The sequence below is a fragment of the Fusarium phalaenopsidis genome (assembly GCF_050370095.1).
Source record: "Fusarium phalaenopsidis strain FUZ10S chromosome Unknown contig_32298, whole genome shotgun sequence".
Classification (NCBI taxonomy): Eukaryota; Fungi; Ascomycota; class Sordariomycetes; order Hypocreales; family Nectriaceae; genus Fusarium; species Fusarium phalaenopsidis.
Window position 1 is genome coordinate 1,434,292 of NW_028145407.1, and position 20,252 is coordinate 1,454,543.

Sequence of the window (20,252 nt, forward strand, 5' to 3'; positions counted from 1 at the left end):
AACTCCCGAGGTTCCGTCGTCAAGAGGCATATCCTTGTTTATATCATGAATCGCCAGTATATCCCAAAACAGTAATGTAATGTAGCTCAATCGCACAAAAAAAGATGTCATGCCTTGTCGTTCGTTCCAAATGCCCATAATGCTAATGGAAACCCAGGGCGCAAATGTCTGTGTCCTTCATCTAGGAGGGTATGATACAAGTGGTTTACATGAAGAGCTTAGCTTAGCTTGCTTGCTTGCCTGCTCCCCAGATCCAACGGCTTTTGTTGTAGTTGTTGTAGTTGCTTCTTCCCTCCCAAACGATTAGTGTCCATGTATAATAGCCCATTCATCCATCCAGTACCAATGCCATTCAGTTTACCTCCCCATAACCTGTCCTGCTAAGATCCATTTCTTTCTTTATTCGCCCTTGAGCTTGTCCTGCTTCACAGTGAAAGCCATCTTGAGGAACTCCTGCTCCTCCTTGTTGTGCACCTGCTTGAGACCGGTAGCCACCGACGCGCTGGGGTTGCGGCCGGCGTACATGACGTGCTTGCGGTTGTGGTGCTCAGTGTTGTTGAGCAGGGTCTCAATGCGAGGCTGAGTGAAGCTCCAGGCACCAGCGTTGAGAGGCTCCTCCTGAGCCCAGACGATGGTCTTGGCGTTGGGGTACTGGTCAAGGTTCTCCTTGAGCTGTTGCCAGGGGAAGGGGTTCAGCTGCTCAATGCGGGTGAAGGCGACGTTGTCGATGTTGTTCTCGGCACGGTACTTGTGGAGAGCAGCCCAGACCTGGCCACTGCAGAGAATAACTCGGTCAATCTCCTCACGAGGCTTGAGAACGCCAGTCTCGTGCTCAGGGTCGGGGATGATCCACTGGAAGCCAGCGTTCTCCCCAGTGAACTCCTCGATGTCGCTGCGGGCCAGAGGGTGTCGCAGCAGAGACTTGGAGAAGAAGATGACGAGAGCTAATCAAGGTTAGTATAAGTCGTAGACATACAAGGAATGGGCCAACTCACGCTTTCGGTACTGTCGGTGCATCTGTCGGCGAAGAATGTGGAACAGGTTGGCGGGAGAGGTCATGTAGGCAATCTGCATGTTGCAGTCCTGGTGCTGGCGCACAAGCTTCTCGCCGGTAGGGAACTCTCGGGGATCCTCGTTGCTGAGCTGGAGGTATCGCTCGAGACGACCGGAAGAGTGCTCAGGGCCCTGACCATCATAACCGTGGGGAAGAGACATGACGAGACCAGTTCGCTGCATCCACTTGACCTCACCAGAGGCGATGAACTGGTCAATGATGCACTGAGCGTTGTTGGCAAAGTCACCGAACTGGGCCTCCCACATGACGAGCGCATGGGGAGATGACAGAGAGTAACCGTACTCGAAGCCAAGAGCACCGAACTCACTCAGGGACGAGTTGGAGATGACAAACTTGCCCTGGTCCTGGCTCAGGTGCTGGAGGGGAGTGTAGGTATCCTCGGTCTCCTGGTCGTGGAAGACAGCGTGGCGCTGAGAAAAGGTACCACGCTCGACATCCTGACCGGAGACACGGACATGGTAACCCTCAGTGACGAGAGAACCAAAGGCCAGAGCCTCAGCAGTGGACATGTCGATATTCTTACCCTCAACAACAGACTTGGTTCGGTTGGTGAGAATTCGCTTCAGGTTACGGTGAACCTGGAAGCCCTCAGGAACGCTTCCAATAGCCTCACCAATGTGCTCCAGAGTCTGGGGCTTGACGGCGGTCTCGTTGGTGGCGAGGACCTCGGTGGCAAGCTCCTTGGGAGACTTGAAGCCGTTCCAGGCAGAGGTGGTCCACTCCTTGGAGGTGGGAGTGTAGTCCTTGGACTTGGTGAAGCTCTCCTCGAGCATGCCCCAAACCCACTGCTTGTGCTCATCAATGTCCTCCTTGGTGAAGGAACCCTCCTCGATCAGCTTGTTGACATAGATGTCGATTTGGGGCTCCTTGCCGGTGATGCGCTTGTACATGAGAGGCTGGGTGAAGGAAGGCTGATCAGTCTCGTTGTGGCCGTGCTTTCGGTAGCAGTTGAGGTCGATGACGACATCGTGCTGGAACTCGGCGCGCCAATCGGCGGCAAGTTGGCAGACGAAGTTGACAGCCTCGACATCATCGGCGTTGACGTGGAAGACGGGGGCATCGATGGCCTTGGCGATATCCGTGCAGTAGGCGGTAGAGCGGGCGAATCGAGGGTCGGTGGTGAAACCAATCTGGTTGTTGACGACGAGGTGGATGGTACCGCCGGTGGAGAAGGCGGGGAGAGAGTGGAAGCCGAGACACTCGTAGACGATACCCTGAGCAGCAAAGGCAGCATCACCATGGAGCAGAACGCTCATGGCGGTGCGGTGAGTCGACTCGTCGTTGTTGTAGTGCTGGATGGCGCGGGTCTTGCCCAGGACGACGGGGTCCTCAGCCTCCAGATGCGAAGGGTTGGCGACCAGGGAGAGCTGGACACGCTTGCCAGAGGGAGTAGGTCGCTCGAAGTTCATACCGAGATGGTACTTGACATCACCGGAGCCCTCATCCTCGGCACCTGTCGTACCAGCGAACTCGCTGAAGATGGACTCGTTGGGTTTCCGGACGACGTTGGAGAGAACGTTGAGACGACCACGGTGGGGCATACCAATGACAATATCCTTCACACCATAGTCGACGCTGCGGTCAATGAGAGCCTTCATACCGGGAACAAGGGTTTCGCAACCCTCAAGACCGAATCGCTTGTCGTTAGGGTACTTGGTGGCCAGGAAAGACTCGAAGCTGGAACTCCAGATGAGACGATCCAGGACACGTCGCTTCTCGTCAACCGAGTACTTGAAGGGGGTAGGGACCTCGAGACGCTCGCGAAGCCAGTCGCACTTCTCACGGTCAGGAATGTGGATGAACTCGACACCGAAGGAGCCGCAGTAGATTCTCTCGCAAGCATCAACGATCTCGCGGAGGGTCATCTTCTCGCGACCGTCGCGCTTGAAGCGAGGCAAGATACCGGGGCCAAGTGTGTACTCGGTGTCAAGATCCTTCTCGGTGAATTGGTAGTGCTCGAGGGTCAGCTCCTTGGGCTTGATGTTGGCAAAGCCCTTGGCGTCATTGGTACCTCGAATACCGAGGGGATCGATCTTTGCGGTGTGGTGACCACGGGCCTGGTAGGCGCGGACGAGAAGCTGGACCTTGAGATGGTTGGTGACATCGGAACCAGCCTCGAGGCCGCCAGAGAGACGAGGAACACCACCGGTCATGTTAGGGACCAGGTTAGGAGGAGGCTGGAAGGCCTGGGAGATGGGCATCTCGCCGCTCTCCATGTTCTTGAAGTAGATCTGCCACGAGACGTGGACGCTCTCAGGGTCCTGTCTCCACTGCATGTACATCTCGTCGATGTAGCTGGCGGTGCTCCCGGAGAGGAAGTTATCGTTGGGGTCGGGAGGCGACGAAGTGGCGCTGGTCGCATAGCCGCGACGAGCAGCGAGGGCCAGAGGCCGGCGGGAGGCAGCAAGCTTCCATGATGAAGTGCGAGCCGAGACGGTCGAGATGGAGGCCGAAGACGAGGCAGCGGAGCATCTAGCACCGCGGAGGAGCTGGGAGCTAGCTCTGCAGAGCGAATTCCTCAACATGATGGGCGAGTAGTGTGGTGGAGGAACGAGGACAGGTCAAGGGGGGCGGGCTGAAGAACTAGAGGGTATCGATGGGAAGCATCCCCCGGCAGCTCTAGATGGCGACACAAAGGAACGGCGGAGTAAGTCGTTGCGGACGGTTAGTTCCCAGCGAGGACGGGAGAGAGGAATTGGAGGGGGAGTAGGTAGGATAGTGCGGGAGGAGGAGTATATCAGGAACGAACAGAGAAACAGGAACAGGAATGAAACTGGAGGGACCCAGCGGGAGAAGAAATTGTGACCACCGAGACGAGACCGACTGGAGCTCACTGCTGGCCTTTGATGTCCTGCTGCTTGGAAAAATACGATGACGCCCCCGGCAAACCCGGTTCTGGCCGTGAGGGAGCCAGGCGCTGATTGGCCAGAGGCAGCCGTGACCGAGAAAAGCAGTGCGGATCTGGAGGGAGGCGCACGGTGCGGTCCAGCCTCTTGCAGCAGGGTTTGCAGGGGTTTACAGCGCGGCAAGTCACTCGGTCTTTGACCTCCGGGGTGAGATGTCGCACAGTGTTTTGGAGGTGACCGTGGGCAGCGGTGACCGCTATCATTGGGGGAGCCCACTCGCATTTTCGGGGCATTTGGGGGTCTGGCTCGGGGGTTGAGGTGTGTTTACCGAGGATCACCTCGCCCTGGACGTTGCTTGGCCGTGACCGTACCGATCTCCGGACACACTGTCCCGTCATGACGTCCGTCTACCCGGCTCGTCGCCAAGGCTGTGTGTGTATTTCCCCGCGATTTGAGGGTGCAGCTGGGGGTTTCTTTGCAGGATCAAACGGATCATGGCTGAAGGATCGTGTCCTCGTAGGCTGCGAGTAGCCGAGGAGTGGCCTGTCATTGCGGTAATCTGGAAAGGAGAGCACCATGCTCGCACGGTCTCCTTAGGTAGGGTACAGATATGGGAGGTGTCAGGCGGCGCATCGGGGCGCACGGGAAACGACCAAGATTGCGGAGTAATCATCGTGAAGTTTTACGTGGATTAAACAGGGTCAATAGCCGACGCCACAAGGCCAGCGACTCGGTGTCGGGTGGGACGTGCATTCCAGGTTTTTTAGTGGGAGGGTTTGCAGGTCAGGGGAAGGGTCAGCCACGGGTGAGCGAGCAATTGAAAATCCACCAGCCACAGTTGGAGTAGCTGTGCCTGATGGTTCCTCGGTGAGGGTGAGGTGAAGAGGCTGTGAATAGCCGTCGAGGCATTCATCTGTGAAAATATGAGACGCCACAGAATAAATGGCTCAAGTTCCTGATAACTACCCAACCACGCATTTCCCAATAACCCTCACCATTATCCCTCATTTCCCACCTTGCTGGCCTGCGGTGTATTCTTTCATCTCTTCAGGTCAGGCAGGCCCTGCAGGTTGGAGTCGGCTTTGCAGCAGGTGCCAACGTCAGGCGGCGGCTCCACTTACCACTTCCACGGGCGCCAACTTTTTCAGGCCCCACTCCAGTGCAGCAGCGCAAGGCTACGTACTTTAGGGATAATATTCTCGAAGCTTTGGGGGAAGCGGAAGCTGAAGCCTTGACGACGACCTCCAATCCATCTCAAGCTGCCAAGAGCAAGCAAGCAAGCAAGCAGACAGGCCAGAGAATTCTGGTCTCAGACAGCCTCATCAGAGACAAGCCGTATCAGACACTACACTCACGTGAACCAAGTCGCTATTCTCGCCAACAAAGGCCGCCTGCTCCTCATCAGCTGCTGTCCCAGCCTTCTGCCTGGAGACCCTTTCAACGACATCTGCGAATCCATCCATCTCCAAGAGCTTCTGAGACGGAATCTCAGCGTAGAACTCTACGACACGAGTCCCCTCAGGGGGTCGAGTTCCCGTGCATTTACTCGTAGCCGCGTCGAGCTCGTCGCGTCATCATCGCCTCCATCATGGCCATCCCCGCTGGTCGCACCCTCTTCAAGAAGAAGGATGGCATCCTGACGCTCACCAGTGACCATCAGTTTGTCACCTGGACTCCAAACTCCGGCGGCCCTCCCACCGTCTCTCTCTCCGTTTCCAACATCACCAGTGAGTCGGGATAGCCTGCGCGAACGCGCTTTCTCTCACTAACGTCGGTCCCAGACCTTCAACAGACACCAGACACCTCGGCAAAGGTGATGCTCAAGGTCTTTGAAAAGACTTCTGAGAGTGCCGACCCTGCTACATATCTCTTCCACTTCAACACCCCGGAGGCCAAAGCAGAGGCCAAAGCTGTAAAGGACCTCTTGTCAAGCCTGTTGGCTGCTTCTCGCACCAATGATGCCGGCGTACCAAAGCCATCTGCCCCTGGCACAGGTGGCTCTTCAACTCCAACAGCAAATGGAAACGCGGGTAGCGGCTCAGCATCCATGGCCTTCGCCAGTGCCGTGAACTCGCAGCCTACTTCTCTTCGCTGGTTTGATGATGCTCACTTGAAGAACGACATCGAACTACAACGGTCCCTCATGTCAAAGGACACAAGCCTTAACCAGACCTATATGGAAGCCATGCAAACCAAACCTGATTCTATCTCGGGAGCTGCCTTCAACGCACAGTTCTGGTCAACGCGGACAAACCTTCTCCGAGCTCATGCTATCGAGACGAACCAGAAGAAGGGAGCCTACAACGTTCTCTCGACAGTGAAGCCCAAGACTGTCGATGGAGAGCTCAAGCTCAATATTAGTGTTGAGCAGGTTCAAATGATCTTCGCCCAACATCCTCTAATCAAGCGCGTTTACAACGAGAATGTGCCTCGGCTTTCCGAGGCCGAGTTCTGGTCTCGCTTCTTCCTCAGCAGACTCTCCAAGAAGCTACGGGGTGAGCGAGTCACTGAGAATGATCCCAATGACCCCCTCTTCGACAAGTACGACCCTAGCGAGAATACGGTAGCTGTGCAAAGCAAGATCATGGCACAACAGGTTCCTCACATCATTGACATCGAGGCCAACGAGGAGAACCAGGGCGGATTCAAGAGCGGGAATGCCAAGGATATTGAGATGCGTCCTAGAACTAACGTTCCCATTGTAAAGACCCTCAACAGCCTCAGCGAGAAGATCATGGCCAACGTTGCCCCATCTGACGCCAATGCCGAGGATGTCAGTGGAGCTTACGACACTTATAACCAGCTTGCACTCCGCGATCTCAAGGGGGATGCTAAGGAGCATCGCATCATGCTCAATGTCAAGGAGCAGAACAAGTTCTTCTCCAAACATGAAACAGCGCCCTCGTCCAATGCCCGCCTGTTTGAAAAGCAGGCCCCCAGCGATGTGCTCTTCGAGATTCAGGGCGATCTCGAAACCCTCGAGGGCGATGGTGCAGGAGGCATCAATCTCCAAGCAGCCATTGGCTTTGATGAACAGAGCGATAGCGACGATGATGCTCCCAAGCGTGCTCACGTTGGTTCACGGTCTGCTCTGAAAGCTGCGGACAAGGACGTCATGAAGGGCGTTCGTCAGCAACGTGCCCAAAAGTATGGACATGACTCTGATGCCCTTACACCCATGGGCCTTCCTGCTGAACTAGCTCGGAAGTGCAGCCTTACTCATGCCACAACCATCGAGTTCCTACACCAGTTCTGGAACGCTTTCCTCTCGGGAGACCCGGATCGTGCTGCTGAACTGCAGTACCTCGCCGAGTCACTGAGCCGCTCCATCGCACGCATCAACGCTGTCGCAGATGAGGCCGACAAGGAGCGAGAGGAAATCATCCGTACCCGCAAGAAGGAGATCCGTGATCACTTTGAGCGTACGGGAAAGAAGATCCGCTGGAAGGCGGACAGGGTGGGCGGTGGCCGTCCAGCCGTCATGTCGCTGATGCAGCCGACTATCGATGCGCTGGAGAAGGCTCAGGCGGATTACCAGAGAGCTCTCGCTGCAGAGGGCATCAAGGTGTCGACAGAAGCATGAGGCTAGCGTATAGCAGCATGTCATCTACAGTTATTTTGGTAATAGGAGAACAAATATGGCACCAAACTTGGAGAGAGCAGGTAGTTGTATAATAATAGGCAGTTCAATAAAGAGACCAGCTCAGGCCAACCTCCGCCCCAAGTCTTTTGCATCTTTAAACGTTGTTGTCTCTGATATGATATAGTACACTTTTCTTACAGTACAAGTTCCTTTTTTGAGCCCATGCTATATTCAACTCATGCCCAAAAAGATGACGAGAAACAAAGACACCTGAAATGCTTATTTCCCTATGATCAGTTCATCCTCCATGTCTCCCAAAGCTACCCGAGTCTATGATAATAAACGAAAGCTCCCACGCCGTCCCCTGCATATGAAACCCATTGAAACAAAAACGAAAAAGAAAAAGAAAACCAAGCTTATGTTAAACTTGGTCAAGGACTTCCTCGACGGATGCGCACCTCCTCAGCATCAGCAAACTTCTTTTCAGCACCAACGCCAAAGCCCATGGTCTTCTTGGCGCCCTTCTTCTTGGCGCCGTACTCCTCGTCAAACTTGCGGATCTGCTTGAGAGACTCCATGTCCTCGCTGATGCTGGCGGGGATCTGCCGCAGGGCCTTGTCAAAGTGCTCCGGGCGCAGGGTGCGCTTCTTGGGGTACTCATAGGGCTCCGGCCCTGTGTGCCGGGCGGCAGCCTCGTTCTCCTCTTCTACGGCGGCCATGGCGGCTGCTACGCAGGCGTTCTTGAGGTCCGAGCCCGAGTAGTAGGGCGTGCGCTTTGCGAGTTCCTCAAGCGAGACAGATGAATCGATCTCCTCGCCCTTGAGAAGGATCTTGAGGATGGCGGTACGGTCAGACTGGAGGGGGAGGTCAACAAGGAGACGGCGTGGTAGACGTCGAAGGACAGCATCATCAAGATCAAAGGGGCGGTTTGTAGCAACCATGATGAAGGCTTCCGTCTCCTCTAGGCCGTCCCACTCCTTGAGGAACTGGTTGATGTGTGAGCGGTGAGATGCGCGAGCACCAAGCATGCTTCGGTTGGCCAAGAGCGAGTCGGCTTCATCAATGAAGACGACGCACGGTGAAATCTTCTTTGCAAGTGTGAAGACGGCGTGGATGAGCTTCTCGCTCTCGCCCACCCATTTGTCGTTGATAGTAGCACCACTAATCTCCAGCATGTTTGCACCGCTCTCCTTAGCAACAGCCTTTGCCAGAAGAGTCTTGCCTGTACCCGGAGGGCCATACAGAAGACATCCAGGGATCTTGTCTTGGGCCAGGACACCGTATGAGAAGGCATCTGGGCGCACCAGGGCCAAAGATGTAAGAAGCTTGAGGGCAGAGATGGTGTCCTTAGGAACATGAACATCGTCAAATGTAGTTCGTAGGTTCTGGCGGTTGATGTGCCCAGAGGATATACGCTTCTCATACTCATTGAGCTTCATGGATGCCCGACCGGCGGTTTGCGAGTCCTCAGCCTTCTTCTGCGTCTCTTCGGCGGTGGCCTTGCCTTCCGGCTCTGGATCATCCAGGAACTGCTGTCCAGGCCGTTGCCTTAGGGGTCCCATGAGAAGTCTTTCATACACCCCTCCTGCTGCGGCGCCCTCTGCTTCCTCCTCATGCCGCTTCGCAGCACAGGCAATGTTGTACACTTCAGGCAGAGGGAGTATCGACTTCTTGAGCATCTGAGCGCGTGTGTCGGTGGCACGCATAAAAATCTTCATGTGGTCGTTTGAAAAGTCGAGAAGTCGATGACCACCAAGTGACTTGAGCATCCGATTCACGTTCCGCACATTCTCCACAAACAGATCCGTGTCTTGGAGAGGAAAGGGGTTGTCCGAGACTTGGGGACCGCCAGACGGCTTGGGTTGCCTTAGCGTGCGGTGCGGCTCAACGTGTCGGGAGATGACAAAGTCTCCAAAGGAGAGTTCTCGAAGAACGCTTTGATATTCATCCGAGGGCTGCTCACTCGAAGAAGTTCCAAAGATGGCAACCTTGGCGCCCTGTTGCCAGGCTGCATCTACCAAGCTCCTCAGCCGTGAAATCAGCATCGATCCCTCGAGTGTCATATTAAGCTCCGCAAAGTCGTGGATATGAATGAGAAGAGGCTTATCACGAGCCGAGCCATGTTTCAACTCGGCAGCTTGTGTGAGTTGATCCAAAACCTTGTCGATCTTTAGGTTCTCCCACTTGTCAAAGGGGTCATAGATGCCCGGTTTTATCTTGTGATGTTCATCCTCGTGCTGGCCTGCACCTGTACGGATGCTCACAGTGTCCTGGTCATTTTCATCTTCTTCAGCTGCGCGTGATGGGGGTTCTGGGTCTTTGTATAGCTTTCCGTTCATCTCAGCAGCGCGGAACCCCATAGTTGACAGAGACCCTCTTGAATATGCCCAGTCTTGCCCCAGATATTCTCCCACCAGTACTGACAGGTCTTGGGCGTCTAAGCGGATCAAGTCGGCATCATTAAAGTATGCCGCATGTTCCGCAACTGCTTCTGATATGGCTTGGCCGCCATAACCAGACATGGAAAGAATGGTGATTTGGCGCTTCAGATTTCTCGACTCGGAGTCAGCAGGTGCTGGTGTCGTCAATTCGCGACGGAGGGCAGATCGGATGGAAGAGAAGGTGAGGACGGGTAAGTCAGCGATAGCCTGAGACAAGGAATGGTCTAGTCTCCAGTCGTAGTCGAGGATGCTGTCAATGGCAGTCTGAACAGAGAGGAACTGGTCGCGGAACTCTTGACTGTGGCGGTCAAAGTCCTTGTAGTAATTCCACCACCAAAACGGCCGAGAGGTATATGTATAGTGCGCATGTCGAGCGGGATATAGTGAATCGGTAAGGTGCCACGCCGAGTCGAGGAGCATGTCGTAGACGCGGGTGATGCTTGTAATTTTGTGGACAAGCTCTTCAGTGTTGCTCGAGTCAATTTCGGGGTTGACAAGCTCGCCGGCCCGGTCTCCAGCCTTTTCTATCAAGGCATCGAGAGTCTTGTCAAAGTACTCCTCGAGCGCCTTGTTAGACTCTTGTACTCTGGGAGTGTTCTCGCTCGGCCGAGGATCGACAAAGATGGACGACGTCTTGGGGTGCTTTGCATCTTCGGCGAGAGCAATTGGGAGGCGAGGCCTGCGCCAGGCATTGTGAAGAGTCACATTTTCGTCGAGAAATGTCTGAGGAAGCTTGACGGGGGGTAGAGCTGGAGCGGCGTTCTTGCGAGCGATACGATTCTTTAGAGAGCTTGAGGTTCGAAGTCGTGAACGACCTGACGATGATTCGGTGCCATTCTGCGGTTGTACATCCTCTCCTTCTACCGTCGATGATTCACCAGCAGGCTTGTCTCCATTGTTTGCGCCGGTGCCACTCCCACCACCGTTCAGCCAAGTAGACGACGTCTGAAAGGATCGATAGGCGACGCCGAGGATTCGGGACCGCGGGGCTCTGGCGGCGAGGGCAGCAGCGGGATGGACAAGGGCGCGAAGCCCTGGCGAGTGCATCCGAGCGGATTATAGTCGTAGGCGACCAGGGAGAAGAGGATGACAAAGTCCCAGCGAGTAGGAAGCTCAAGTCGCAACAAAAGACCTTCTAACAAATTCTCGAGCATATGATTCTCGCTCGCGGTTGATGGTCGGAGACTTGGCGTTCAGCGGGTTTCGGAGATTATGTAATCGCGGAACTACAACAACTGCAGTTAATTGTCTCTGAAAGTGTCTTGTAACATGATGAAGAACCATGCAAGAACCTAATTTCAATATCCTTGTTACACTCATTGATTCGTAATGCCCATAGTTGCGGTGAACCAAGTTGGGAAGTCTTGTCCTTTACACCGCTACCAAACTTGGTTTCATCATGGTGCGAGTTCGGAGGCCAGTTACAGGCAACGTTGAATGACCGTTGTAACGGTTAGAAGGCAACGTCATGGCTGAGACTTTTGCATGATCTTCACTTGGTCTTTTAGCAATTCGTGCTCAGTTTATTGTTTAGAGGGCAGCACTCGCATGTTGCACAAGGCGCTTTTCAAATGTCATTGGATACCCTGTCAGTTGTCATTGGTTAACCTCGAGACGGTGTATACTCTCTTGGGCAGTTGTGCTATACTCACTGAAAGAGAAAGAAACTCCAATATACGCAATTACATGTAGCGGCCAATCGGAAAAAATTACGGAGCCCTAAAGAAGATATCAGGCGGAAATAGTTGGCTGCTTCACAGACTTGGGAGACTTGGTTGCCCTATCTCTGTCTCAAAGGCAGAGTAGAGCACAACAGTGGCTCTCCAAACCCAGGGTACGTGGCCCTCATCTCATCCATGACACCAAACAGGCGCCAGCCTCACAATAGGATCTTTTGGTTATGCATCTCACACAAGGTTGTTTAAAACCCGCTGCTGCGCCTCCCCTTGAAGCCATTCCGCCCCCGTCCCCTGTCATCAGGAACACGAGGGATTCCCCACAAACTGGGCTGAGGGTTGCGTAACGTTCAAGCAGGGCAGTCGTAAGGCTCAGGAGCTTGACCCTTACTCTAACGCTTGGCTTATTCTAACCGAAGCCCTTTTCGCTCTTTTTGTGATTTTTGTATTTGTCGTTTGATCCGTCTGTTGCGTAATGCACCGGCGCGGCCACCACCACCATCTCCTCAGGCTGACGTTTTGAGGGAGAGAGAGGGGGATCCTGGTCTCTGTGTGATTGGCTAGACCCTGCGTTATGGTTTTCCTCATGTTCTCGAATCTTGGCTTCTTACTCAAACTTCCTTTGCTTCATTACTCTATATTCTTCAAGGTTTTTCCGTCCCTGAACGTCTCTCTGCCCCACGCCCATTGGCCGCTTCGCCCCCCGGCCTTCAACGTTCCTCCGGGGTCCGAGCCGCCCGCTTAAGCCTGCCGATCCCCGACCACCGTCGGATGCGGGCCTTTCTTTGGACTTCGTTATCGTCATCATAGACTGCCATCAGCCACTCGCTACCGCCCACTCACAGCCCTAGTTCATCGTCTAAGCGTTGCTCGACTAAGGCACGCGGGGGCCGTTGTCGTTTCCTCTGCGCCTTGTCATCAGCCGGGGCACCCCCTGTATCAACCGGAACTCTTTCCCTTTCTCTCTCTCTCTCGCATCTGCCTCATATTTCATGTGATTGGGACAAACCGAGTGTCGTTACCGTATCGCTTCGCTCTTCTCTCCTCAGGCTCTTCCTCGGTCATGATATAGCCCCATCAACCATGGATATTTCTACTTCAGTCCCGGCTTCTCAAGAAGCTCAGACATCCGAACAACTTCAGTCACAAGCTCCGCAGGAGTCAGCAACACAACCGGGGCCCGGGGACAAACCCTATCACTCCAAACGCCCTCACAAAAAGTCACGGACAGGGTGCAAAAACTGTAAAAAGCGAAAAGTGAAATGCGACGAAGCCAGGCCGGTCTGTCGCTCGTGCCGGCTACGCAAGGCTGACTGCGTTTATCCCAACCCTCCAGCCTCATCTTCAACATCCAACAATGAACCTCCAAGCTCTCCTTCGGCTTCAAGTGTCTCCTCTGTCACTCAACGTGCTGTGTCGCCGGATGTCGTCTCTATATCATCCGGTGATGACATGGTCGAAGAGACTGGACCCCTGGTATCACAACCACTCTTCCGTTCTGGTCAAATGGACAATGCCGATATGAAGCTCCTATGGTTCTATACCAGCGCAACTAGTGCCTCATTCTCTATCGATGATGGCCGCTTCAACCCCGTCAGTGAGATTCTCAAGACTCGCATGGTCCAAGTCGCCTTTGAGAATCCCTTCCTCATGGACTCCCTCTTTGCCCTCGCCAGTCTTCACATGCAGAGCCTCAACCAGGAGTGCGATCCTTCCCGTGCCCTGGCGTATCGCGCTCGTTCTTTCGAAGGCTATCGCCGTGCTGTCGAGCAGGCTCGTCCAGAGACATATCCCGCCCTCATCGCCAACTCCCTCCTCCTGACTGCCCTCTCCTCTCCAAACTTCCGAGATGATGACTCCAAAGAGCTATACATTATCGACTGGATGATTGTCTGGCGCGGCATCGGTCTTGTCATTGACCTCATGGGGGTTGAGAGGCTCTTTGACTCTGGCCTCTACGCCCTCTTCTCTCGCCCGCCGATAGACCTCGAAAAGGCCACCGGTGCAATCCCCAACAACCTTCTCTTCATGGTTACCTCAATCAAGGCCGACGACCCAGATTTTACTGACATCGACACTTACTACGAGACGCTCAAGTACCTGGGTTCTCTCTATCACAATATGAACGACGGTATCAGTCCCGTCATGATACTACGCATCATCACCTGGTTCACCTTCATCCCTCGTCATTTCATCCAACTCGCCCGTGAGCGCCGTCCCCGAGCCCTCGTCATCCTCGCCTACTACTCCGCCTTTCTCAAGCTCACCAAAGTCGTCTGGTGGCTCAAGAACGTTGGCGATCGCTCCTTAAACGACCTTTGCCAGTACCTCGGCCCAGAGTGGCAGCATCTCCTGATAGTGCCGCAGACGGCCCGCCTAGTCGACACAGACATAGGGATTGCAAGAGTATTGTTTGAGAACCCTAACTGGGTGCCCAGCACGCCCAGCAACCTCCGCATAGACCCTACGGCAGCCATTACGTTCCTGGACGACGAGGGGCGGCGAGTTGAATGGACGCCTTCCGAGAAGAAACTTGTTCTCCTAGATCCTAGGAAAGACAACACAATGGATGAGTGGAAGAATGATCCCGAGCTGTGGAAACCTGCAGATTGAAAGGGTCTGCCCAGAGTTGTTGACCTCTGAGGGTGCCCGTATTGGAGCAAAGGGATGATGGGATGGCGTTACGTCGTGTTCAGGCTATTAGGCGTTTTGGGTTGGCGAGGTATGGTAAAAAGGGCATCTGTGATACACCGCAAGTCACATGGGTGGTGAATCGGTGGTGCGGATATGTGGAATACTTTACAAATGGTTTTTAAATACCCAAGAGACTCACGAGGTCTCTCTACCCCTCAAGATAGTTGATTTTGTTACAAATGGAAGAGAAGGCCACGTGCCGTCCCTACTCATCAACCTGCTTGAATCACTTCTATCAACATTCACTACAAGACGGTGGGAAATGTACTGCCCTACGCAGTCAATATAGTGATGCAACTCCTCGGATGAAATGACGAGTTCTGGAGTTGTCAAACTCTGCTTAGCAACGATCCCTATGTCGCAAGACTAACTATAACTTACTTACACCTTGGCTTACAAATATGCTGGGATTATTCGATATACAACCGCAGGCCTTACACGGAGAAACGCCTAAAAGAGAAGATATATATCAAAGGGATACCCGTTGAATACAGAGGCGGACAAATGGCTCCGTCCATCAAAAACTCTCGAGACTTGACTGCGCTGCACTCAAGGGTAAGAGCAACAATTCATTTCTCACGTCAACCAACTGTCAGACTTGACATGTTAGAACAACCCGAGCAAGACAATAGTACTAGGAGTTGAGACGATAGAACAGTGTTGAGGCACATAGATAGATGGGACAACGGCACAACACTTTACGAGACATTGAGACTATCACGTCAAAAAAGAAAGCTTGATATGGCTACAAGAGGAATTTTGTTGATTTCTTGGTACACAGCTCACAAAAGAGACTTGATGGAGCTTATGAGAAACCTCCCCGGGCCTTGTTCCTCTTCTCTATACATAGGCCCGATTTCTCTCTCCTCCCGTCTCCCGCGGCATTAACTCTCAATACTCAAGCCCCTTAGTTGTTCTCCAGCTCAGCCAGAATCTTCTCACCCTTGGCCTTGGCCGAGGCGAAGTCACCGACCATGTAGAAGGCACCCTCGGGAAGGCTGTCGCCCTCACCGTTAAGGATGGCCTTGAAGGAGTTGATGGTCTCCTTGAGGTCGACCAGAGCACCCTCAATACCAGTGAAAACCTGGGCGACAGTGAAGGGCTGGCTCAGGAAACGCTGGATCTTACGGGCACGCTCGACGGTAAGCTTGTCAGCCTCCGACAACTCGTCCATACCAAGAATGGCAATGATATCCTGAAGAGACTTGTACTCCTGGAGGATCTGCTGGACGCGGGTAGCGGTGTCGTAGTGCTCCTGACCGACAACTCGGGGGTCGAGCATACGGGACTTGGAGTCGAGAGGGTCGACAGCGGGGTAGATACCCAACTCGGAGATACCACGGGACAAGACAGTGGTGGCGTCCAAGTGAGCGAAGGTGGTGGCGGGGGCAGGATCAGTCAAATCGTCAGCAGGGACGTAGACGGCCTGGACGGAAGTAATGGAACCCTTCTTGGTGGTGGTGATACGCTCCTGCATACCACCCATGTCGACGGCAAGAGTGGGCTGGTAACCGACGGCAGAGGGGATACGACCCAGAAGGGCAGACACCTCGGAACCGGCCTGGGTGAATCGGAAAATGTTGTCAATGAAGAGCAGCACTGGAAATGGTCAGTATCAAGTCTGGCTGCTTGGCTCTCGAAATAACTCACCATCCTGACCCTCCTCATCCCGAAAATATTCGGCAATGGTAAGTCTGAGTAAATGAGGCGTTATTAAAGCGTCCAAAAAGCGTAGTGCGTAGAAAATCATGGTGTATGAGCGGCTGATCGCCGCTGGTGCAGAGGCGTCTTGTTATGTCGATTTAACGCCCACTTGGAGTCAAACGATTTGTTGCATGGAAGACAGGAATATAGGCCTTTGTCCCTGTTCTCTTGTCTCTTGTCTTTCAGGTTCTGGGCATATGTAGAGAGAGGGGAAGCTTTGATGCCGGCGAGGACGTCTGCATGTCTCTGGGAGGCCAAGTGGTTGTCGAGCGCGTGCTGGGACTGGAATGGCTCGTCACAGTCGTCGCAATTGAAGCGTCTGGCGTCGAGGTTCTTCTGTCGGACCTTGGCGGCGTTCTTGTTGACCTTGTCGAGGTTCTTGTTGGCCCAGGCTTTGCGAGTAGTGGTGGCCTTGGCCTTGTAGGCCACCTCATCTTCAGCACGCTGCCTCGCACGATGCGCTTGGGACGCTGCCATGGCAACGTCGTGTGCTCTGGCCCGCCGGACAGCTGTGACGATCTCGAGCTGCTCAGTGGAGAGCTGAATGCCTCCCCGCAGGGCCTCCCGGAGGGAGAGATGAGAGCAGAGCGGCGCCCAAGGGACATCTTGTCGAGGCCAACGGACAAATGCCTCGACGTAGACATCTGTCGACATCGGGATGCAGGCGTGGAAGAAGAGGGTAAAGAGGGCCTCCAGCAGCAGGAACCGAGCACGTAGACGAGCCACGAGACCATCTGGGGGGAGTGGTGTCCAGCAGAAGAGCCCAGAATGGGCCAATGTGAAGCCATCTTCGAAGGCCTTCCTGACGAAGCGGGGAAGATGAGCGGAGCCAGGCTTGACAAACCAGAGCCCATAGACACCCCAGGACTTCTCAGCGGGCACACCAGGCAGGGAGGTGAAGACAGATGAAGACGGAGGCGTAGACGCAGACAGGACAGGCTCTAACCCAGGGGGACGGACAGCGGACATTGGGCGGACAGCTCATCGTGGACAGATCTGTCGGCAAAGACGGCCTTGTAGTCTGGGTTGATGAACCAGCAAGGAGCGTCCAGACAGGCCAATTGATGGGCCTGATCGTCGGGGAACTTGGTGATAGAGTGATTGGACGACATGGTGATTGTGATGGGAACAGTGAATAGATGAGGAAGACAAGAACAGGACACGCCATGATACTATCAAGGCAGGCACACTCTATGTTGGAGGGTATTGGGGAAGGTGTTGAACAAATGGAAGGCACTATACTCACCCAGTAAGAGCGACACGGGCACGGGCACCTGGGGGCTCGTTCATCTGTCCGAAGACCAGGGCGACCTTGGAGTCACCGTCGAGCTGAATGACAGAGGTCTCCTGCATTTCGTGGTACAGATCGTTACCCTCACGGGTTCGCTCACCGACACCAGTGAAGACGGAGTAACCACCGTGAGCCTTGGCGATGTTGTTGATGAGCTCCTGAATGAACACAGTCTTGCCGACACCGGCACCACCGAAGAGACCAATCTTTCCACCACGGGCGTAGGGGGCAAGAAGATCGACGACCTTGATACCAGTGACGAGAATCTCAGCGGAGGTGGACTGCTCGACGAACTCGGGGGCTTCTTGGTGAATAGGCAGGCGCTTGTCAGACTTGATGGGACCACGCTCGTCAATGGGGTCACCAGTGACGTTCATGATACGGCCGAGGGTCTGGGGACCGACGGGGATGGTGATAGGAGCACCGGTGTCGACAGCGGGAGCACCTCGGACGAGACCCTCGGTACCGTCCATGGCAATGCATCGGACGACGTTCTCACCCAGATGTTGCTGCCGGCTGTTAGAATTGATGGGCTAGACGAGGCAATTGAGTTGATACATACGGAAACCTCGAGCACGAGCTTCTGGCCATTGTTCTGAGTCTCGAGAGAGTTGAGAATGGCGGGGAGCTTAGCGCCATCGAACTTGACTGCAAACTAGTCAGCAAGGTGTTTGTCGGGTCGAGGCAGGCTGGCAGAGAGCCTGTCGCGGATGATTGACTGACCGTCGACGACGGCACCGATGACCTGCGGGCAGTCGGGTTAGCACGGGAGTTTGATGGAATTGAGTGTAGCCGGGCGACCGGAATCGGGGACGAGCTCGAACTCACCTGGTGAATCTTGCCGGTGCCGACGCTGGCAGTGCTCGCCCATCGGCTGTTGATGGGGAGTCGGAAAGAGGCAGGTCGGAGGGCACGTCGAGGGAGGACGGCCGGGCGAGCCGCGCGGGCGAAGGAGGAAATGCCGCTGCCGAGGGAAAAACACGTTGGTCAGCTCAATTGGGCCTCAATTGGAGCGGGAACGTCGTCGAAAACATGTCGACAGTCGTTCTCGGATTCGATACTCACCTCTTGAACATCTTGCCAGATGACAAAGAGCGATCAGAGATGGGAGTGGAGAGAGGTTGGTTGAAGCTGAGGGAGAACTTTTACGGAGGTGAGCAGTTTTGCTCGGGGACGACTTCTCGTCGGTTAGAGCTTTGCGGCAGGTCACGTGTGGCACTAGGCCCGAAATTACTCTCTGCCCCACCTGAGAAGCTGCGATGCCGGCAATTTACCGGGACGACGCGGCGGGATTATTCGCGACCCAGTGGTTGCCTCGTCAGGGAGCCACTCAGAGCCACCCAGCTCCGGACCAGCCCAGAGCAAGCCAACAACCGGCTATGAGAGACTGCGGGAGCGACAGCGGAGCAATCAATGCTTGGGGGATCAATTGCTGAGGCCCAAGCCAGCAGGCGGTATGTATATTACAGAGGGTCAGATTTTGGTCGACGGGACCTAATTACAGGGGACAGACGACAAAAAGCTGGGGATGAATTGAGGCGAGCAAAAGTACCCCTCCTTCCAACGGCTAATAAAGATGAGATCAACCGCATCATTGATCTCGCAGCGAAGCCAGCAATGCCCCCAGGTGATGCTATGCATCTCTCCAGGACGGGAGAGTACAGCAATAGAGCGGGGAAAGTAGCATTGACCTGGACTGGGTGCTGCCGAGATGGAGGGAAGGAAGAAGATGGGTGTGAGAGTGTCTGAGCCAAGCCCAAGCACAAGCAGCATCCAGTCCTGGCTACAGCCGGAACCTCGTTATAGCGAGTTGTGGCTATCCATGCACAATGCATCACAGTTTCCGAGTACACGGAGTAAGTACCCTGACATCCAATTGCCCAAGCACCCGGGTCAAGGAAACAACGAGACACCAGAATAAACACATTAGCTGATTCTCCCCTAAAGATGGTAATAAGAATAATAACAATAGGCTCTAAAATGTTACCTTTATTATGATATATCTTTTGATTCTTTTATTATATTTTATATAAATATATTCATAATAATTATGAGGAGTTAGGTCACTCTCTTTCTCTTTTGTTGTCTCGTTTATTTCTTGACCCCCTTGCCAAGATGCATGCGTGCGCTCTTTCAACAAGCAAAGCTGTTTCTGCTGGTGCCCAGTTTCTCCAGCTTGCCCCCGGGCAACAGAGACAGATCAGGGATCTCCATCTCCCATGCATCCCGTTCCCTTGCCCCTATTGGTCTCAGCTCGCTACCCACACCGAAAGACCCCCCATCATGCCCAATCACAGGGGGCAATTGAGTAAAGCTGGGGCACCCAGGAGATGTTGGGATCCAGTTATTTTCTGACGCTGATGAGATTTGCCAATTGTTCGGCCAGGCTCTGTTCCAACTTTTTTTCCCTCGTCCGCCCCTCTCCCTTCCCCATGCCCGTGCCAAAAATCTGCCCCGGCTCATGAGGACGCAGACCGATATGTCGTTATCGTCGAGCTTCAGTTAAACCTTTTTATAACAGCGAATCTTCAATTGTGGTCCATTTATCTTGAAATCGCAGTACATCAATGCCGCGATACCCATGCTTGTTTTGATTAAATCACATCCAACTGTTTCCTCCTGTGGTCGCTCTCAATTGCCAGTCTTTGTCCCCTTGCTATCCCGAACGCCCGAGCCGAAAAGTCCGAGCAATGCCCAGAGCCAGGCCCGCAGAAGCCATGGGCCAGATCCCGATGCGCCACCGCCATCAACCTCGAACAAGTGTCTCCCGCCGCAATATTTAACGACGTTGCGATAGCCAGGTGTGAGGTTCTCATTCCAATCACTTCAATACTCACTCTAATACGGCACTGGCTCATATTTATCAATTGCCATCTTTTATTATTCAAATGTTGTATCTCTGCAAGGCAGAAAGGAACGAAAATAGACATCATATTAGTGAG

General features: G+C 54.1%; 5 protein-coding genes across 5 annotated transcripts; 2 read left to right on the forward strand and 3 right to left on the reverse strand.

Annotated features, from left to right (window-relative positions):
* Positions 1 to 399: 399 nt before the first annotated feature.
* LRP88_07006 (alpha-ketoglutarate dehydrogenase KGD1) lies at positions 400 to 3,600 on the reverse strand (the record flags this gene model as incomplete). Its single annotated transcript, XM_083243543.1, has 2 exons — positions 400 to 944; positions 996 to 3,600. The coding sequence occupies 2 exons, from the start codon at positions 3,598 to 3,600 to the stop codon at positions 400 to 402; spliced, it is 3,150 nt and encodes a 1,049-aa protein (XP_083100767.1).
* A 1,909-nt stretch (positions 3,601 to 5,509) lies between these two features.
* On the forward strand, positions 5,510 to 7,504 carry LRP88_07007 (TFIIH/NER complex subunit TFB1; the record flags this gene model as incomplete). The annotated part of the gene is made up of 2 exons (XM_083243544.1): positions 5,510 to 5,648; positions 5,703 to 7,504. The coding sequence occupies 2 exons, from the start codon at positions 5,510 to 5,512 to the stop codon at positions 7,502 to 7,504; spliced, it is 1,941 nt and encodes a 646-aa protein (XP_083100768.1).
* Positions 7,505 to 7,935: 431 nt separating this feature from the next.
* Positions 7,936 to 10,992, reverse strand: LRP88_07008 (uncharacterized protein; the record flags this gene model as incomplete). Its single annotated transcript, XM_083243545.1, has 1 exon — positions 7,936 to 10,992. One exon carries the CDS (start codon positions 10,990 to 10,992, stop codon positions 7,936 to 7,938), a length of 3,057 nt encoding a protein of 1,018 aa, XP_083100769.1.
* Positions 10,993 to 12,704: 1,712 nt separating this feature from the next.
* LRP88_07009 (Zn(II)2Cys6 transcription factor domain-containing protein) lies at positions 12,705 to 14,234 on the forward strand (the record flags this gene model as incomplete). Its single annotated transcript, XM_083243546.1, has 1 exon — positions 12,705 to 14,234. One exon carries the CDS (start codon positions 12,705 to 12,707, stop codon positions 14,232 to 14,234), a length of 1,530 nt encoding a protein of 509 aa, XP_083100770.1.
* Positions 14,235 to 15,222: 988 nt separating this feature from the next.
* LRP88_07010 (F1F0 ATP synthase subunit beta) lies at positions 15,223 to 18,386 on the reverse strand (the record flags this gene model as incomplete). The annotated part of the gene is made up of 7 exons (XM_083243547.1): positions 15,223 to 15,914; positions 15,966 to 16,009; positions 17,266 to 17,819; positions 17,873 to 17,958; positions 18,034 to 18,055; positions 18,139 to 18,274; positions 18,376 to 18,386. The coding sequence occupies 7 exons, from the start codon at positions 18,384 to 18,386 to the stop codon at positions 15,223 to 15,225; spliced, it is 1,545 nt and encodes a 514-aa protein (XP_083100771.1).
* Between the last annotated feature and the right edge of the window lie 1,866 nt (positions 18,387 to 20,252).